We start from the raw sequence: 15,743 nt of genomic DNA, 5'->3' as shown, positions 1-15,743 counted from the left end.
ATAACTCGGCCTCGACGGATATTCCGTCGGATTTTAAAAAAGCGCGGATATTCCGTCGTGTGCTTAATGATTTCATTTGTACTCCAATTTAAGGTGTGAAGCCCACCGACGGAATATCCGTCAAGATTGTGGGATTGCGACGGAATTTCCGTCACATTTTTTTGGCGCCTTTGACTTGGTCAACGCGCCAATAGATACTGACGGGATATCCGTCAGGAAATGTTACTGACGGAATTTCCGTCACAAATCCGTCAGTAACCCGTGTTTTCTGACGGCCTCTTTTTTCCGTCGGTAGGGCCGTCAGTAACCCGCGTTTTTCTTGTAATGTTTGTTCTGCCAGCGGCCCACCTGATTCCTTCTTGCTTACGGGCTCCTCAAGGTTGTCAGCCTATTCAGCCCAATTCGTCCCTCCTACTCCTTCTAATGGACCAGTCTTCTCCTTGCCCCAATATGCAGATTTTGGCTCAAACAGTATTAGTACAACCAAACTTTATTTTATCGGTGAAAAGGTTTCTCAAACATATTTGTTTATAAATTTTCCTTAGGGTATAGTAACATCATGGGCTTAGGCCTAAACAATAAAAACATCTTGTTGCCCAGCAAGTCTTGCTATAGACCGATATATCCGTCTATAGCAAGAGACGGGTCAAATACCCTTAAAGTGGTAACATTTTTGGGCCCCACCATGTAAGTTGTTGTTTGTCTTATGCATAATGTGGTATGTTACTTGGCCCGTCTTTAGTTATAGACGGATAGTTGCCGTCTATAATGAGATTTTGTGTTGCCTTGTCGTAGGGATGCACTGGTTGCATATAAGATTTGTTGTTCCTTAATTTACCGGTTAATTTTACAAATGAATATGTAATGGATGCCAACTTAATTGTTAAGTGTTGTTTTTCAAGTGAATCGGTTTGTGAAGTTTGCTGTTTAGTTTTTGTTCATACGATTTTGCATTAGAAAACTATATTCCGTCTTATACTGTACTCTGTTGTATGCATTGCATATAGTTCATTATAAGCGACCTGAAGCTTTCAAGTCTGAATTTGGAAAATGCTTCTCTATTCTTCTATTTATAATGGGTTGCTATATTGTATACCTATCTTCTTCTATAGTCAATTTATGTTGTTTACAGTCACGTTAAAATTATGAAACGCTGGCCTCATGCTCATGGATGCATCATACATTTAATTCAATCGGATTATCCTTCCAACTACTTTATCCATAACTAGATTTAGGGCATGTTTTTTTTTTTTTTCGGCAGATAAAGGTTGAACTAAATTGAACTGAATGAAATTGAAGTAAGAGTTCATTTGTGAAGAGATGAGCTGAGTAACTGAATGAGTTGAACTGAATAAAGCTGAGCTAAATTGAAATGAGATGAAATTAAGCTAGAAAGAACGAGGTTTTATTGAAAAAACCATCCACGATTCCCTCCACTTTTGCCACAATGTAGTTTTCATCATTAATTTAAAAAAAAAAAAGTGATCGAGTTGGTCTGACAATAAACTTACTATAACAAAGTTTGTGAGGAAGAAAATAGCACCGGTAGATATATTCGTCAAGATGAAAACAAACTACAAAGAAAAAGTTATCTCATTCAGCATGGAACAAAGGATGCAGTATAAACACAAAGGAGCAGTATCATAACAGGCACTGGAAAATTGTCACTCAGTAGTTCACTCTGCAAGACGTCAAATTACGATGACACGCCGGTGTTTGCATTGCAGCAAAAGTGGCAAACAGTTTAGGCTGAGGCTGGTGTTTTGTCGCTCACACCGTTAGCAACTCCATTAGCGTTTTGAGTTGCTAATTGACTGAAATTACCCTTCTGCTTGAATAGCTGTGAATGGTGATGCCGGCAATAAAGGCGCTGTTCATGGGCCACGTAATTTGATGGGCTGATCACACACCCTCCATGGCTGCATCTGAAGCATGCCTTGTGGTATGCATTGCCTTCTACTGCTACCTGAAAACCCCAAAAACTGTCATGCAACCAAAACGTAGCATCGAAAGCAATTTGACCCTTTCATTATGTAAGTTTCACCTTTTCAATAGGGTAAACAGTTTTCGTGCAAGTGACACACTTCTCTTGAGTTCCTCCAAACATGCTAGAGACTTTGCTGTTGGATTGACCCTGCACAGAAGATCAGTGAGGAAAGAACATTACACTTCTATAATCAACTACTCTATTAGTGTTTCTATGACTTTCTTGTAATTATTTCCGAAAAAATAAACAGCTTGATATAAAGCATCAGCTTAAGTACCTGATCAGAAGATCTGTCTCTTACAGTTCTAGGAGCAGCTGAAAGACATGCCAAATAGGATTGTCAGTAGAAGCCCTGAAGGAGGTACAGTTTCATAACTTATCGATTATTGTAGGTTGTTTAATGGTGATTTCACGTATAAGACGAAAAATACACACCTTCAAAACTTTTATTCAAACTGCCAGTCATTTTGAAAAGCTGATCAAAGTGAGGCTTGCAATATAAGACTCCTTCAAATGAGCTGTAATTATGAAGCTGCAAAACCAATACGAATACGACTCAATCAAATCATAGTTTGGATTATGAATTTATCTGGTTCATACTCATAATCAATTCTGATGTAATCAAATTGATTAACATCTTGATTGACTTAGAAGTTAGAATCATAGTTTTACTAATCAACTCCATTTATAAAGATTAAAACAGAGGTGTTTGCTAATTCTTTGTTATACAATCAACCTTCAACGTATTCTGTTTGAGCAATGATGTTATGAAAACATAAAAAAAGTTTGGATTCATGATCGATCATCTTGACCTTTCAATAATATTAACATTATTTGAACATAGTTATTGATAACACATCTCATGGAACATTTCCACCTACCGCGACCACAATGAGATCTAAATGAGGGTTAAACGTACGCAATTTTGTAAGACAAACACAAACATTAGCTAGGCTGGTTGATCATATCCTTAAAACCACCAAGTAAATATGAAAAAAGAAATGATATTGAGAAGAAAAAGGAACCTTGAGGGTGCTTTTACAATGATGACATCTGAAACAAGCTTTATGATAAACTTTGGAATCAGCTGTTAGCTGATCAACCAAGTATACTGTCTTGTCACATGCTTTACATTTCTGGGTTGTTCCTCCAAAACTTGCCATTTTTCTTAAATTTCAATCTTAAAAAAGACAAGACAAGAATTTATATATTCTTGGCCTGGCCTGTGTTTTTGAATATTGTTTACTAGGGAAGACTTTTATTCAAATGATCTTCTAATATGTTTGCATATGAGAGGAATGAAACAGCTCAGACCTTCGTTCTCAGAATTTAAGCACAAGTTGCATTATGTGACTATATTTTATGGCTCTTTAACACCCGGGTTATTTAGGTCATTTAGCATGACTCTAATCAAATTAAATTTAAAATTACAATACTTCATTGAAACAGTACCTACAAACACATGGTATTACACTATTACCTGTCATAGTGTCCCATCATAAACTCAATATATATTGACTTAGAGTTTGAAATGTTGATCACTCCTTCAATCACAAAATCTCATTAAAGACGGCACGTATTTGTCACTTTGGAGTGACGGATACCATTTCCTCTCACAAATGATCCAAATAGAGGAGAGAGGGAAGCACATGAGGGTGCCCCCACCTTATCCCCCTATCCGTTTTGTGAGTGGCATTACCCGTCAGTTAATCCGACCCACCCGTCTTCAACAAGATTAACTGTCCTTCAATTTGGACCCATAAGGCCATAACTATTTTCCTTTATAATAATTGTAATAACAACGACGCTCCACTCTTTTGTTTTTAAGGGAGCCACAATGGGAAGTTTTACGTTATTAAGATATGAATTCAAGATTATGAGCACCATCTCTCATAATTTTAAGAGTTAAAGGTAGCTGACATCTGTTTTTCCACTCTTTGTTATATAGCACTAACCGTATATCTAAATTAGTCGTAAGAGATAGGTACCGGCCATTTCTTTTAACACAAGTGGAATTTTAGCTAAACACTTCTTCGCTTTCTCTCGAATATTCAACTTGGAGAGTAATGACCTTTATTTTTCTACAGATAGGTTTAGTACCAACTTTTGGAACAAAAAAATAAAAAGTTGTACTATTAGAAATCCATAATGTAAAAAGTTGCTAAGCCGCCTGCTTCTAATGGCCCCCATACTTGACTAACTAGTAACTACTAGAGCCGAAAGATATGATTATATCAGATAAGTATATTCTTGTATTTTGAAATCGGAAGCAAATTAATAGGACACTTCCAGTAGCATCATGCCTTAACAACCGAGACAGTGGTGATCGAAAAGGGGTTAGGAACCGGTTGTGTCTTGATGAGGAATTCGAAATTGCTTATTTCTCATTTTCAAAATCAATAAACAAAACCCAAAAAAAAAATTTAAAAAAAAAAAAAAAAAAAAATCAGTGAACCTCTCATCAAATTTTGGAATAAAATATTCTCTTGCGCCACTCCTGGTTTAAAAAGAGTGCAATTAAAGACAACCCAGAATGCAAATCAAGAGCACAAAAATCCTTCGATGGTAGATAAGTTCATTATTTTCACTTCTAGAAGAACTCTCTATTAGTTTTTAGTTTTATAATCAATGAGGCGAAAAACATCAACCAGATAGCACCAGTCAACTGTTGAATTGTCACAAAAACACGTTTGATTCAGCACACATGCTAAGCAGACTTAGCCTATTTCCTAGCGTCTTCCCGCATCGTTGCCCCAACATAGATCTCGTAGCAACAACCTGCATGAAACCCAACCACATTTATCAACGGTTAAGATTGCCGGAAACACAACAGAATCTAACTGATTTCTACAATGAATAAGAAAGGGTCAGAGCACGGATCTATGAGGATCAACACCTAATTATTGTGCACAGAGCACACCCACATATGTTGTAATCCTATCCAACTGGAACATGAAGTTAGGGTCTGTTTGGTGGGTGAGGGTGGTGTTCGGTGGATGTAGGGTTGTTTTGGGGGTTGTCTTAGGGTGGGGGCGGCGGTCGCCGACGCTCCTGTGGGTGGGGCTTGCGGCGACAATGGTGGTGTGTGACAGCAGGTGGGGGAGGTAGCATGGGTTGGGGTAATGGGGGAGGGGTTTTGAGTGGTCTTTTCGCACTCTCAGGGTGCATGAATTTTTGAGGTGCTTTCTCATTCACTTTCGTGGTTATACCAAACAACTAGTACATAGTATTCCCTCCATTAATTCCATTTCCATATGTTTATTCAAAACATTTTGAGAGATTTTGAACAGATGTACAAAAATGAAATGAATGGAGGGAGTAAGATATAAGGATATTCCGTTCCTTTCTCCTTGTTTCCTTGTTTCCTTTCCCTTACCCAGTTCGAACCAACGCCCCTAGAATTAGCCCACTTTTAAAAATAGAATTAGGGCTCTAAAGAGTAAAGACAGCAACTATGTGGCAAAATAATTCATAACTAAAGTACTAAACCAACAATCCAAATGAAAATCCAACTCCCAAAATCCTTTTGTCATAAATTCATAACAGATTTTACGATCGTTATTTCTGCTACTCACGAAGTTATTATTATACCTTGCACCAAGAGAGTAACATAATCTAGGCTAAATTTCGTCGGCTATAATAATAAAACCTGCCAATTAGCTCTCTAGTAATCATGTTCTACACTTCTACATAATGCATAAGCCACAACTGCACCATCACTAGCTCTAATGGCTCCCAAACATTGACCCCAAATAAAAAGAAACAAGGCAACAACATCATACAGGATATCTCAAGGAAGTCAAACAAAGTAGAAGCATACCAGCCACAACAATAACTGTGAGAACATCACCAAATCTTTTAATCCGCTTCACACCTTGCTTATGTGACTTGAACTTACTAAGTGCTGGGTCCTTTGCCAACAGCTGCACAAAAATCAGTACAACCATATCAGAAATGCAATAAGATCAAATCCTCAGAAAAATTGTGGCAAATATAGTTGATGCAAGCTCAATACTAGCAGTTAAGGATCTTCATTTTGAAGGAAAAAAGGTACAGCCTCATCTCATCGTCTCATGTAATTAAATTGATGAGACCTCAAGATAAAAACTAAAACACAAAAAAATAAAAAAAATATCCTTAGTCCTTAAGGGTACAAACTTAGTAGGTAAATTAGTAACCATTCAGAATTTCAGATTTCAAAGGTATTTGCCATTTGCCAACCACAAGAAAAAGGTAGGAATAAAGTAAATGGCCTGCATCGACATCAGCAACAGGCTAATCTGTATAAGCCACAACTACAAGACAAGGTTTGGAAAGGACTCAAACGAGATCACAGAATTTCAGAGAAAATCAAACTACCAAGATGAATGCAAGAGCTATCTAACAGCAGCAGGCCTTTGGTTATTCGGAACGGAGATGTCAAGTGCAAACAACTTGGCGACGTTGGCGTGCAAGACTAAATACACATGATAATAGACTTGATTACTTCTGGTAATATTGGTTGTGATGTCTACCATGATTGATGATTCTAGTTCTTTTACTTTAGCGGAGTTTACGTTTGTGAAATTGTAGGTATTTGAGCCACAAATTGTATTGCTCATTTCCTGCAAATAAACTATTCTACCGGAGTTTGGGAGCGCAATGGGCCAGACAACATCGCTGATATTGTAATTTCTGACTTTATGTCAGGATTTGAGACTTTGAGCAATACAATGGATGCCATTGCTTTTCAATCGAATAATCTAGAGGTGACTGCTTTTGCCACTTGTTTTACCCCAAACAACTACACCATCAAATCATTCTAGTTTATTTGTAAACCATGTTTCACTGTCAATAACAGAGTCAGACCAATGCTACAACGGCTTCACGCCGATATGCCATTAACAAAGCTAAGGGTTACATAAGTGTTGATGTACAGATGACAAAAAAAGAACTTACAAATCATTTCTAGCAAGATAACATTTAAGCCTAGAGAACATGAAAGTCACATACACTTCTATAGTTCTATGTGTGGCACGCTATAAGATAGTTCAAATAGTTAAGTCATTAAGAAGACTGCCTCTTTCTTACACGGTTCGACCTCACTTCTGCCATAATCATATAAGATGAAAGAAATATCTATCATATCCTATTCCCTCCAATTCCCTAATTAGAAATAACTAAAAATTGTCCTCACAAAAGTACAAAATGTGGCCACTTGAGTGCACTAGAGGGAGCAGTTAACTAATTATTCAGTTGTTTGCTATTCCAGCTCAAACAACGGAATCTCTCAAACTACCAAATCGTAAAGTATATAACACTACAATAACAGCCAAAAATCGAATCAAACCTCTAAAAAAAAAAACAAACTTGCTCATTGTGAAGTACTCAAAAAATTTAGAGGGATAAATGCAAAAGCAAGTGAAATACCCCATGCATTCTATATATCCACAATAACAAGCAACAACTACGGAATAGCCAAGAATATACTACACATACTACACCACAATCGACGAAACATTCGGGAAATGCAATGGAAATACCCCATACATTATATATAGCCACGCAAATCAATGCACAGAACGCCATAATCCACAATCTAAAAGATGATGGACAAACATCCAAGCTCGACTAAGATTTTCACCAAATAATCACTACTTTAGGCCGGTAACATCACAATCCACAAAATAAGTTTAACCTAAATGCAAAAAGGGGGAACACAATTGTGATCTAGAGAGTAGGATACTGACAGCTTTCTCACGTTCGGCAAGATCAATGTGATATCCACGACTAGGTTGCGCAAACGAACTCCCCTTTTTCTGTAATTTGCAGAAAGAAAAAACAAAGAATATATTTACAGGGAAGAATTGAAGACATGTAAAATTGATAATAATTAGAGAGATAAAAAAAAAAAAAAAAAAAAAAAAAAAAAAAAAAAAAAACGAGGAAGTGATGGTAAAGTACCTGAGTAGATCGGAGGTGAGAGAAAAGTTGAGTTTTGTTGAGGAAGGACGCCATCGTTATCTTTAACCCAAGCTTTAGAAATCAGAAGTATATATATATGGATTACGAAGTAGTGTGGCGATCACGAATAGCAGGCAAATGGCCGCCTCTGCTATCATTGGGAAATGGAGGAACTACGACCTTGTTATACTCCGGTACTCCCTTCCTGTGTTTATAGTTTTCTCAGTTGTACCCCTACGTTTTTCATATTCCCACCTATACCCTTCTACTTTCTAACTACTCTAAAACATGACCCTACTGTTTATTTCCGTCGTTAACTATTAATATTACTCTTCATCTTCAACTCTCATAGCTCCTGCGGTCTCCTCTAGCTTGTATGACAACCAGCAACGGCACGAAATCCAACTCCTAGACCATCAATCCACCATATAAATCACCAACCTTCCACTATAACACCTGCACTCCGTTCTTATCAACATCCCTAAACCCGACATCGACACCAACACGAAACACCTTTTTTTAATTCCGCAACCCCACTATCCTCGTCCTCCATTCACCACTCCGCTCTCGAACCACAGCAGCAGTCCACCACAAGTCCAGAACCGGCGCCGAGTTTCTGCTATTACACCCCTGCACCTCGAGCTAATAGGAGAAGCAACAGCGGCGCGGATTCCGAAACGAGACCACGCCACAAGCAATCTCGTTCGTTCACCTTCGCAACTGCAAACTCCACCATTCCACCGCCACCAGCTCTTCACTTCCGATGCCGAAACGGAGCTCAGGTGTGGTTCAATTCAAATCCAATTAATCAAATGTAGAAGAAGAGAAGGGTTGAAGAAGACCTGCTCAGTCTATAATTAGACAAACTCAAAAAGCTTGAGCCATGATAAACCGAATTATGCTTGATTCGGGCTCGGGTTTAGGTGGTCGTAAGTGCAGGAATGAGAACTCGGCAGTCGACTAGTCAACTTGAGGATTTGCTGTTGGTGGCCTAGTGGGGCGAGTTGAAGAACATGAGCCATGGCGGTGAAACCTGGTGGTGCGAATGGAAGCTCGTCGGAGCATGAAGAGTAAAAGAAGAAGATTAACTGAAGTAGAAGTTGAGGGAGGCAGTTAACGGAATCAAAGTGATGGAGTAAGTAGTAAGGTCATGTAGGGGACAAGAGGGAAAGTATAAGGGTATAGGTGAGAAAAAAAAAGAAGGCAGGGGTACAAGTTAGAAAACGTAAAAACATAAGGGTACAGATGAGAAAAACCCTTTTTTTTTTAATTCAATTAGTCCCATGGCTCCACTTAATACGGGTGACCAAATTTAGGTCCGGACCAGAAAATGGACCGAACCGGATCATATGGTCGGACCAAATTCGGACCGAATTATTTTGGTCTGGTTCTCGGTCCTCATTTTTTCATGTTTCGGTCTTCGGTCCGGTTCGGTTCAATACCGGTTAATTTAGGTCCAAATCAAATGGACCAAATTTTATGTTTTTAAAGACTAATCATTTCGAGATTTTCGGCTTTTCAACCTTGCTTTATTGGGTAAATAGGCATGGCGCTTAATTACTAATCCGGAATAACCTATGGACTCGTATTATAAAGGCGAGGTACTTCCCTGATGGTGAGTATATGACGGCAGTTCTTGGGCATAACCCCAGCTATACTTGGCGAAGTATACTCGAAGCCCATACGGTGTTGGAGCAGGGGCTTAGGCGGCGAATTGGAGACGGGAAGGAGACGAAAGTTTGGGGTCATGCGTGGATTCCAAATTCGCATAGGGGACGGGTTATTGCACCATGTGGGCCGGGGAATGAGGGTATGTGTGTTGCGGAGCAGCTTAGGCCGAATGGAGTAGAGTGGGATGAGGACAGACTTAATCATTTCTTCCTGCCTTTCGAACGGGAACGGATTAGGAACATTCGGGTAAGTCTCAATGGGGGCTGGAAAGGGATGGCTTGTACTCGGTTCGAAGTTCTTACAAGAGGATGGCAGGCGATGATGGTGATATGGCTAATAGCTCGGATGGAGAAAGGGGAAAGTGGCTCTGGACCCGGCTCTGGAAATTTTCGGTTTGGCCTCATGTGAAGCTCTTCTTTTGGCAACTGTGTAGTGAAGCATTAGCTACAAGAGCGAACATCGCTGTGCGAGTCGGAGGTTAGTACTCTCTTTGTCCCTTATGTCATTCTTTTAGAGAGTCGAGTCTTCATTTATTTCGGGATTGTGGGGTGGCATATTGGGTTTGGGATGGGCTTGGCATCGAGGTATTGGTGGAGCATTGAGGGAGTGATGTGAAGGAGTGGGTAGAAGCCTGTTGGAAGGATTTGTGTGAGTCGGAATATGTGAAAGTGATGGTCGGATGTTGGGCAATTTGGGAGCATCGGAATAAAGTCATTTTTGACAGTATTGCGGTGGAACCAGAGCTAGTTGTTAGGCGTACAAAGGATGTTATCCACGAGGGAGTAGGGGAAAGCGATGAGGGGGCGATGGGAATGGAAAAGGCTCGGGGGTCGAAGGGAGGGGAAGAAGTGGAAGGAGGGTGGAAGGCAGCGCGTAATGGCTAAGTGAAGCTTAATGTCGATGCCGGGGTTAAGGATGGAGAGGGGGTTACTACGAGGATTGTAAGTCGGGATGCGGGTGGTGAGGTGTTTGGGAGGGGGGGTGTCGGTTGGGCGAGTGCAACAATGGGAAGTTCATGTCGCTGAGGCGTGCGCGGTGTTGGACGGGTTGGAGGAAGCGGTGAGGCGCGGAATTCAATTGGTTGAAGTGGAGAGCGTCTGTCTGCAAGTTATTAAAGCCATTAAAGAAAGGAAGACGGGAAGAAGTATGTTCTCGCTGCTGATTTAGGACATTACCGCTTGTAGTTCTAAGTTTCAGTCGGTCATTTGGCTACATGTGTCTCGTACTAATAATTGTGTAGCTCATGCTTTAGCTCATTGTATTCCACGTGTTTCGGGTAAAGTTGTATGCGATGATGGATTACCATTATCCGCAAACACTGCTGTACGGTTTGATCGTTTATCTATTGAGTAATGCCTTCGGGCAGTTGCATTCAAAAAAAAAATTAAAATATTATGAATTAAATTAACATCTATAAAATCTTATTAAAAGGCTAACCTAAAAAATGTGACATGGCAAGTTTAATTGTGACGTGACAACTTTTAATGTGACATGGCAAAAAAAAAAGTGACATGGATTACTAATTTAAGAAAATTAAAAAATACTCCCTCACATCCACTCTTTTCTTCCCTATTTCCTAAAACGGATTATTCACGTTTTCTTCCCATTTCATTTTTGAGAAAGTTTTTATTAATAATATACTCTTACCTTTCTCCACTCATCAAACCCCACCATATCCTTTATTAATATTTAATTCTAATTAATAACAAAACTTCACTCATCTCCTTTATTAATATTTAATCCTAATTATTCATACCTCTATCCAATTACCAAACCTCACTCATATCTTTATCAATATTATACTCCTCACCCTTAATCCCCGTGCCCACTTCAAAGAGGAAGAAAAGAGTGGATGGGAGGGAGTATAAGTTAAGAAATTAAAAAAAATATAAGGTATAAACACACAAAAAGAAAGAAAAATAAATATTGTAAACCATTGATCTCCTCTCATAATTTTTGTTATTTATTTAACCATTATTTTCTTTATTTAATGAAATGACCTTTTAACTTTCCTTTCATCATTACTATATATATATACTCCGTATTTATGTACCATATTTTTTTATTTTCCTTTCAATCATAAAATTTTGAGAGAATTAGTAATAGAATTTTTCATATATATAACTATTATATTCACCCTAATTTTCAATTTTATTCAAAAAATAGCACCTAAAGTATACAAAGAAAAGTAAATTAATTGTTTTGTTTTTTTATTTTTCTTATGGTTTGTATTAATTTGTTATTATTTTTTGTGTTTGTATTAATATTGCAGGAGAATGAATTTCCAACTTTATTCAAAAAATTGGTAGGTAAGTATAGCTAAAGAACTAAATTAATTATTTCGCTTTTTATTTTTATTATGTTTTGAATTAATTAGAATCTTATTAGTTATATTTTTTGTTTATATTAATATTGTTTGAGAATGAATTTTCAACTTTATTCAAAAAATTGGTAGGTAAAGTATACATAGAGAACTAAATTAATTGTTTCACTTTTTATTTTTATTATGTTTGAATTAATTAGAATTTTATTAGTTATTTTGTGTGTGTGTTTGTATCAATATTATAGGAGGATGGCATACTCACATATCAATAACAATGCACGAGATTGGAAATAATGGCTATGGATCTTCTTTACAGATTTTTTCTTGGTTTGGATGACTCTTTCATTTTTGTCGGTTTTTCTTTTTTTCTACAATGGTGTATTTGAAATATCGAATGGTAGCAAAAATCTTTAATAAGTTGCTGACATGTTGTTACATTATTGTCCTTCACTCTTTCCTACACTTTAGTCTCATTTGTAACACTTATGTTCTATTTTTATTTTGTCAAACAGGTTACAAATCAAATTGCTTAGCCAAACTATTAAAGTACGATGCACATATGTCAATTTGATCTTATCATAGTGTTACAATATGCATAATAAATATTGTGCATGATTAGTAATTAGTTAGAAACCGATTCTTATTCTCTAATTCATTGTTCCAATTCCAATGCTTTCAAGCCTTTAAATCATTTTTTTTGTTTTCCATCAAATATACTATTCTGTAACTCACAATATTTTTTGGATAAATATTTTTTTTTGAAAGATTTGTTTATATTTTATTTTCTCATGAATTAGGAAAGACTAATATTTCGTATGAAGTATAATAGTATTGTTTTGATTATAATTTTTGATGAATGATCGAATATGAAGAAGCTATGTTTGGAATCGTATATGCATAAATCTCTATTTATCGCGTGATTCCGAGAAATGTGTAATTAGTTTTGCTCATCTTATACTAATAATAATAATTATTAGAGTTCACCTATAAAGTTTTGATCCTTACTTTACTCTCTTACTTTTTGTCCCAAATCTAATCATTTATATACCGCGGAGTATATTATTAGAACACAAAATGTGATATTTTAAATATATGTAACCTTTCCTTGGAATGATTCGGAATAGTTGTTAAAGTTGCTCACATAAAAGTTCACGACCGTTTCTTTGCAAGATAAACATAAGGCCAAGTACTTTACCAAAACGACAATAAAAAACAATATCTCCATTCAAGCAATAAAGAGGCAAGTTGCAATGTTTGTTGGTGAAAAAAACCATTCATATTCTATAATCTTTAAGCCGATCAAAGTAATTGTCAAATAATAAAGAGACAATTGAAGAATCGTTAATTAAAGAGGCAATTGACGAATCATTAGCAACTCAAATGAGAAAATTGAGAGTCATTGATTTTCTTTCTATAAAATCTCATCCAAATACCAATTCATATTGTCTTATTTGATACCAGGTTGTCCAAACCAACATTACCCGTCCTTACAAAAGTCAGTTTTTTTTTGTTCTCTCTATAATTTAGAGTATTTTGTTGGAATTTTGTGTCTCCTTTTTTCTTTTCTTTTTGTTCATGTATTTATATTTAATAGTCTTAATTGGAGGTGTCAATTCAATTAATTAAATTGATAATTTAATTAATGATGTTATTGTAGGAGGTATGTATATGTTAATGCGATCCTAACATGGACGTGCTTTGAAATTCGCGTAACTATTTTGCATACCCAATAAGAAATATTTTTACGAGACTAGCATAATTATCCATATTGTACGAGTTTTAGGATTTTGACGGGAGTATTTATTTAAATTCTATATCTGTATGTGTACTTACTATAAGTGAAGTAATAAGAAGGTTATATTTTTGTAGAGAAAGAAAGGATAATGAATGAAAAGTAATCATGCTATATATTTCGAAGTTAGGAGGTTTTTCACTACATATGGAGTAGAAAATAAATTTCAATGCAATTTGTTCATATATGGAAGGGTGACTTCTTTTTATGTTTTGTTTTATTGCTAGCAACCTGTACTCATATTTTTAAATCCTTTGAAAACAAGGGACGACAATGGAGCGCAAATTCATGTTCCAATACTTCTATGGCGTCAAGATTGTCCATAAGACCACAAGTACCCGAAAGTTCAATTTGACAGACCGTGTTGTAGACACCTCGTTTCTGGACCTCCCGCAAACCACCCGGTGATGATTGGGCCGCATGTTTGGTACGCGGAACGATTTGTGACAGTTCGTAAGTTTATCGTCAAGTGATTGCTTAAACACTGATTTCTACCTCTTAGTTGTCATCTACGTGCCGATACGGTCGTTTTGACAGTAATTAGAGTACATTTGGAGTCCGGGCCTAAAACCGTCTTCATTTTCTGATAACCGTTAAATCCCGAGTCAGAATGTTCTGGAATGTTCCGGATATTTCTATTCCATATTTTATAAATATTTCACAATCTTTTAATCTTTGGTAAACAATTTCCCGTAATATTCATACAAAATATTAAGGAAAATAAGATTATCCCGTTATTCCATAAATTAAACACGGAAATCTTTCTTCCGCAGAGGAAACCACACGGGAACAGACGCAGCAAAGTCTGCGCCTCTTCCAAGAGACGCTTGATGGATCGATACGCCTCTTCCCAGGTCCTTTTTCTGCGTATTTTTCGTATCTTTTTCATATCTTTTCGAGATTCACTTCCAAAGTTTCTCCGAAAACCCTATGCCTTCACGTGATTAGTATTAATAGGAGCCTTCACTCCCCATATTTCTCACGCGAGTGTCCGCCCTTCTCTTCTCCCTTTGCATTCTAGACCACGTTCTTACTTTTTGGCGTCTACGTGCTTGAACATTCGACCACGTAAGCTCGGATCCTTCTGAGTACCAGCCTCGTTTGCATGACCGACCAATTTTACCAACTCCACAACTAATCAACTTAATTAATCTTAATCGTTTTCCTCCTACGAGGGCACTTTCGCTACATTCGAGTCGAGCATCACTAATCGTAAACTTAGTTCATCTCGTTTCGTCAAACATGTAAGTCTGAGGGTGTAAATCCTTCTTTATTTATTGTTCTTTACTTTTTGTATCACTAATGTAAGATTTATGTCGAAAATACTTATTAAAACCGATTTATAAAACCTCGTTTAAAACCCCTTTTTACGGATTACCAGAAGATAACCGTCGAGAAAGGACGCAAAGAATCTGCGCGCCTCTTGAAGGAGCGCGATGCTCGCCGCGCCTCTTCGTGAGGCTGCCGCAGTTCCTGCTTCCTTTCTTCTTCCTTCGTCCTCTGTAAATTCGTTTTCTTTGTTTTGTTTTCATTCGTTCGTCAATTGTTTGATACAATAGCATAATAATTTCGCATGTACATTATTCATCATTCATTAACACATGTAATTCCTCATTAAATTCGACTTAAATCCCTTATAATCCAATATTCGCGGGTTTTCGTCATTAAAGTCAATCCGGGTTGTAGAAATTCGATTTGTTCATGTTGAGTTTCTGGAATTCGATCTTTGATATATTTCCATCCGTCTATTGTCATATTCGTCATTGATTCTTCATTAATTCATTATGTTTAACCTATTTAGTTCACCCATGTCATTAATCAATCTTTCATCCATGTAATTAATTCATTTACATTCGTTTCATTCATGTTTTATTGCTTTTATGACTCATTCATATGTAATTAATGAATTAAATCACTTTCATCCGAGTTAAATATCATAATCGATCCTTAAAATCACTAATTAATATTAACGATTTGTAGTTCCGGCTTCACAGCCAGAACTCACCCTTGGAACAGACGCAACAACT

At 37.0% G+C, this 15,743-nt stretch overlaps 2 protein-coding genes across 3 annotated transcripts; both read right to left on the bottom strand.

The window, feature by feature from the left end:
* Positions 1 to 1,403: 1,403 nt before the first annotated feature.
* On the bottom strand, positions 1,404 to 3,395 carry LOC141609157 (LIM domain-containing protein WLIM1-like). 2 transcript variants are annotated; one of them, XM_074428340.1, is made up of 5 exons: positions 3,013 to 3,395; positions 2,423 to 2,519; positions 2,265 to 2,302; positions 2,045 to 2,134; positions 1,404 to 1,966 (listed from the first exon to the last, which is right to left on the bottom strand). In XM_074428340.1, exons 1-5 carry the CDS (start codon positions 3,148 to 3,150, stop codon positions 1,745 to 1,747), a joined length of 585 nt encoding a protein of 194 aa, XP_074284441.1. In that variant the 5' UTR covers positions 3,151 to 3,395; the 3' UTR covers positions 1,404 to 1,744. The 2 variants fall into 2 exon arrangements, with proteins under 2 accessions (XP_074284441.1, XP_074284445.1); XM_074428344.1 differs by having other exon boundaries at positions 2,907 to 3,026.
* Positions 3,396 to 4,521: 1,126 nt separating this feature from the next.
* LOC141609174 (succinate dehydrogenase subunit 7A, mitochondrial-like) lies at positions 4,522 to 8,183 on the bottom strand. Its single transcript, XM_074428349.1, has 4 exons — positions 7,931 to 8,183; positions 7,717 to 7,785; positions 5,808 to 5,910; positions 4,522 to 4,765 (listed from the first exon to the last, which is right to left on the bottom strand). The coding sequence occupies exons 1-4, from the start codon at positions 7,982 to 7,984 to the stop codon at positions 4,710 to 4,712; spliced, it is 282 nt and encodes a 93-aa protein (XP_074284450.1). The 5' UTR covers positions 7,985 to 8,183; the 3' UTR covers positions 4,522 to 4,709.
* Between the last annotated feature and the right edge of the window lie 7,560 nt (positions 8,184 to 15,743).

Source organism: Silene latifolia, chromosome 1, assembly GCF_048544455.1.
Source record: "Silene latifolia isolate original U9 population chromosome 1, ASM4854445v1, whole genome shotgun sequence".
NCBI classification, from domain to species: Eukaryota; Viridiplantae; Streptophyta; class Magnoliopsida; order Caryophyllales; family Caryophyllaceae; genus Silene; species Silene latifolia.
This window is presented reverse-complemented; position numbering and strand designations above follow the sequence as displayed.

Excerpts from the sequence above, each read along its gene's own strand:
- LOC141609174 (XM_074428349.1), bottom strand. The coding sequence starts at position 7,984 with ATGGCGTCCTTCCTCAACAAAACTCAACTTTTCTCTCACCTCCGATCT. Across the intron at positions 7,786-7,930 it reads CTCACCTCCGATCTACTCAG|AAAAAGGGGAGTTCGTTTGC; the intron begins GTACTTTACCAT and ends TGCAAATTACAG. Across the intron at positions 4,766-5,807 it reads CACAGTTATTGTTGTGGCTG|GTTGTTGCTACGAGATCTAT; the intron begins GTATGCTTCTAC and ends GGTTTCATGCAG.
- LOC141609157 (XM_074428340.1), bottom strand. The coding sequence starts at position 3,150 with ATGGCAAGTTTTGGAGGAACAACCCAGAAATGTAAAGCATGTGACAAG. Across the intron at positions 2,303-2,422 it reads TTTGAATAAAAGTTTTGAAG|CTGCTCCTAGAACTGTAAGA; the intron begins GTGTGTATTTTT and ends CATGTCTTTCAG. Across the intron at positions 2,135-2,264 it reads GAGACAGATCTTCTGATCAG|GGTCAATCCAACAGCAAAGT; the intron begins GTACTTAAGCTG and ends TCTTCTGTGCAG.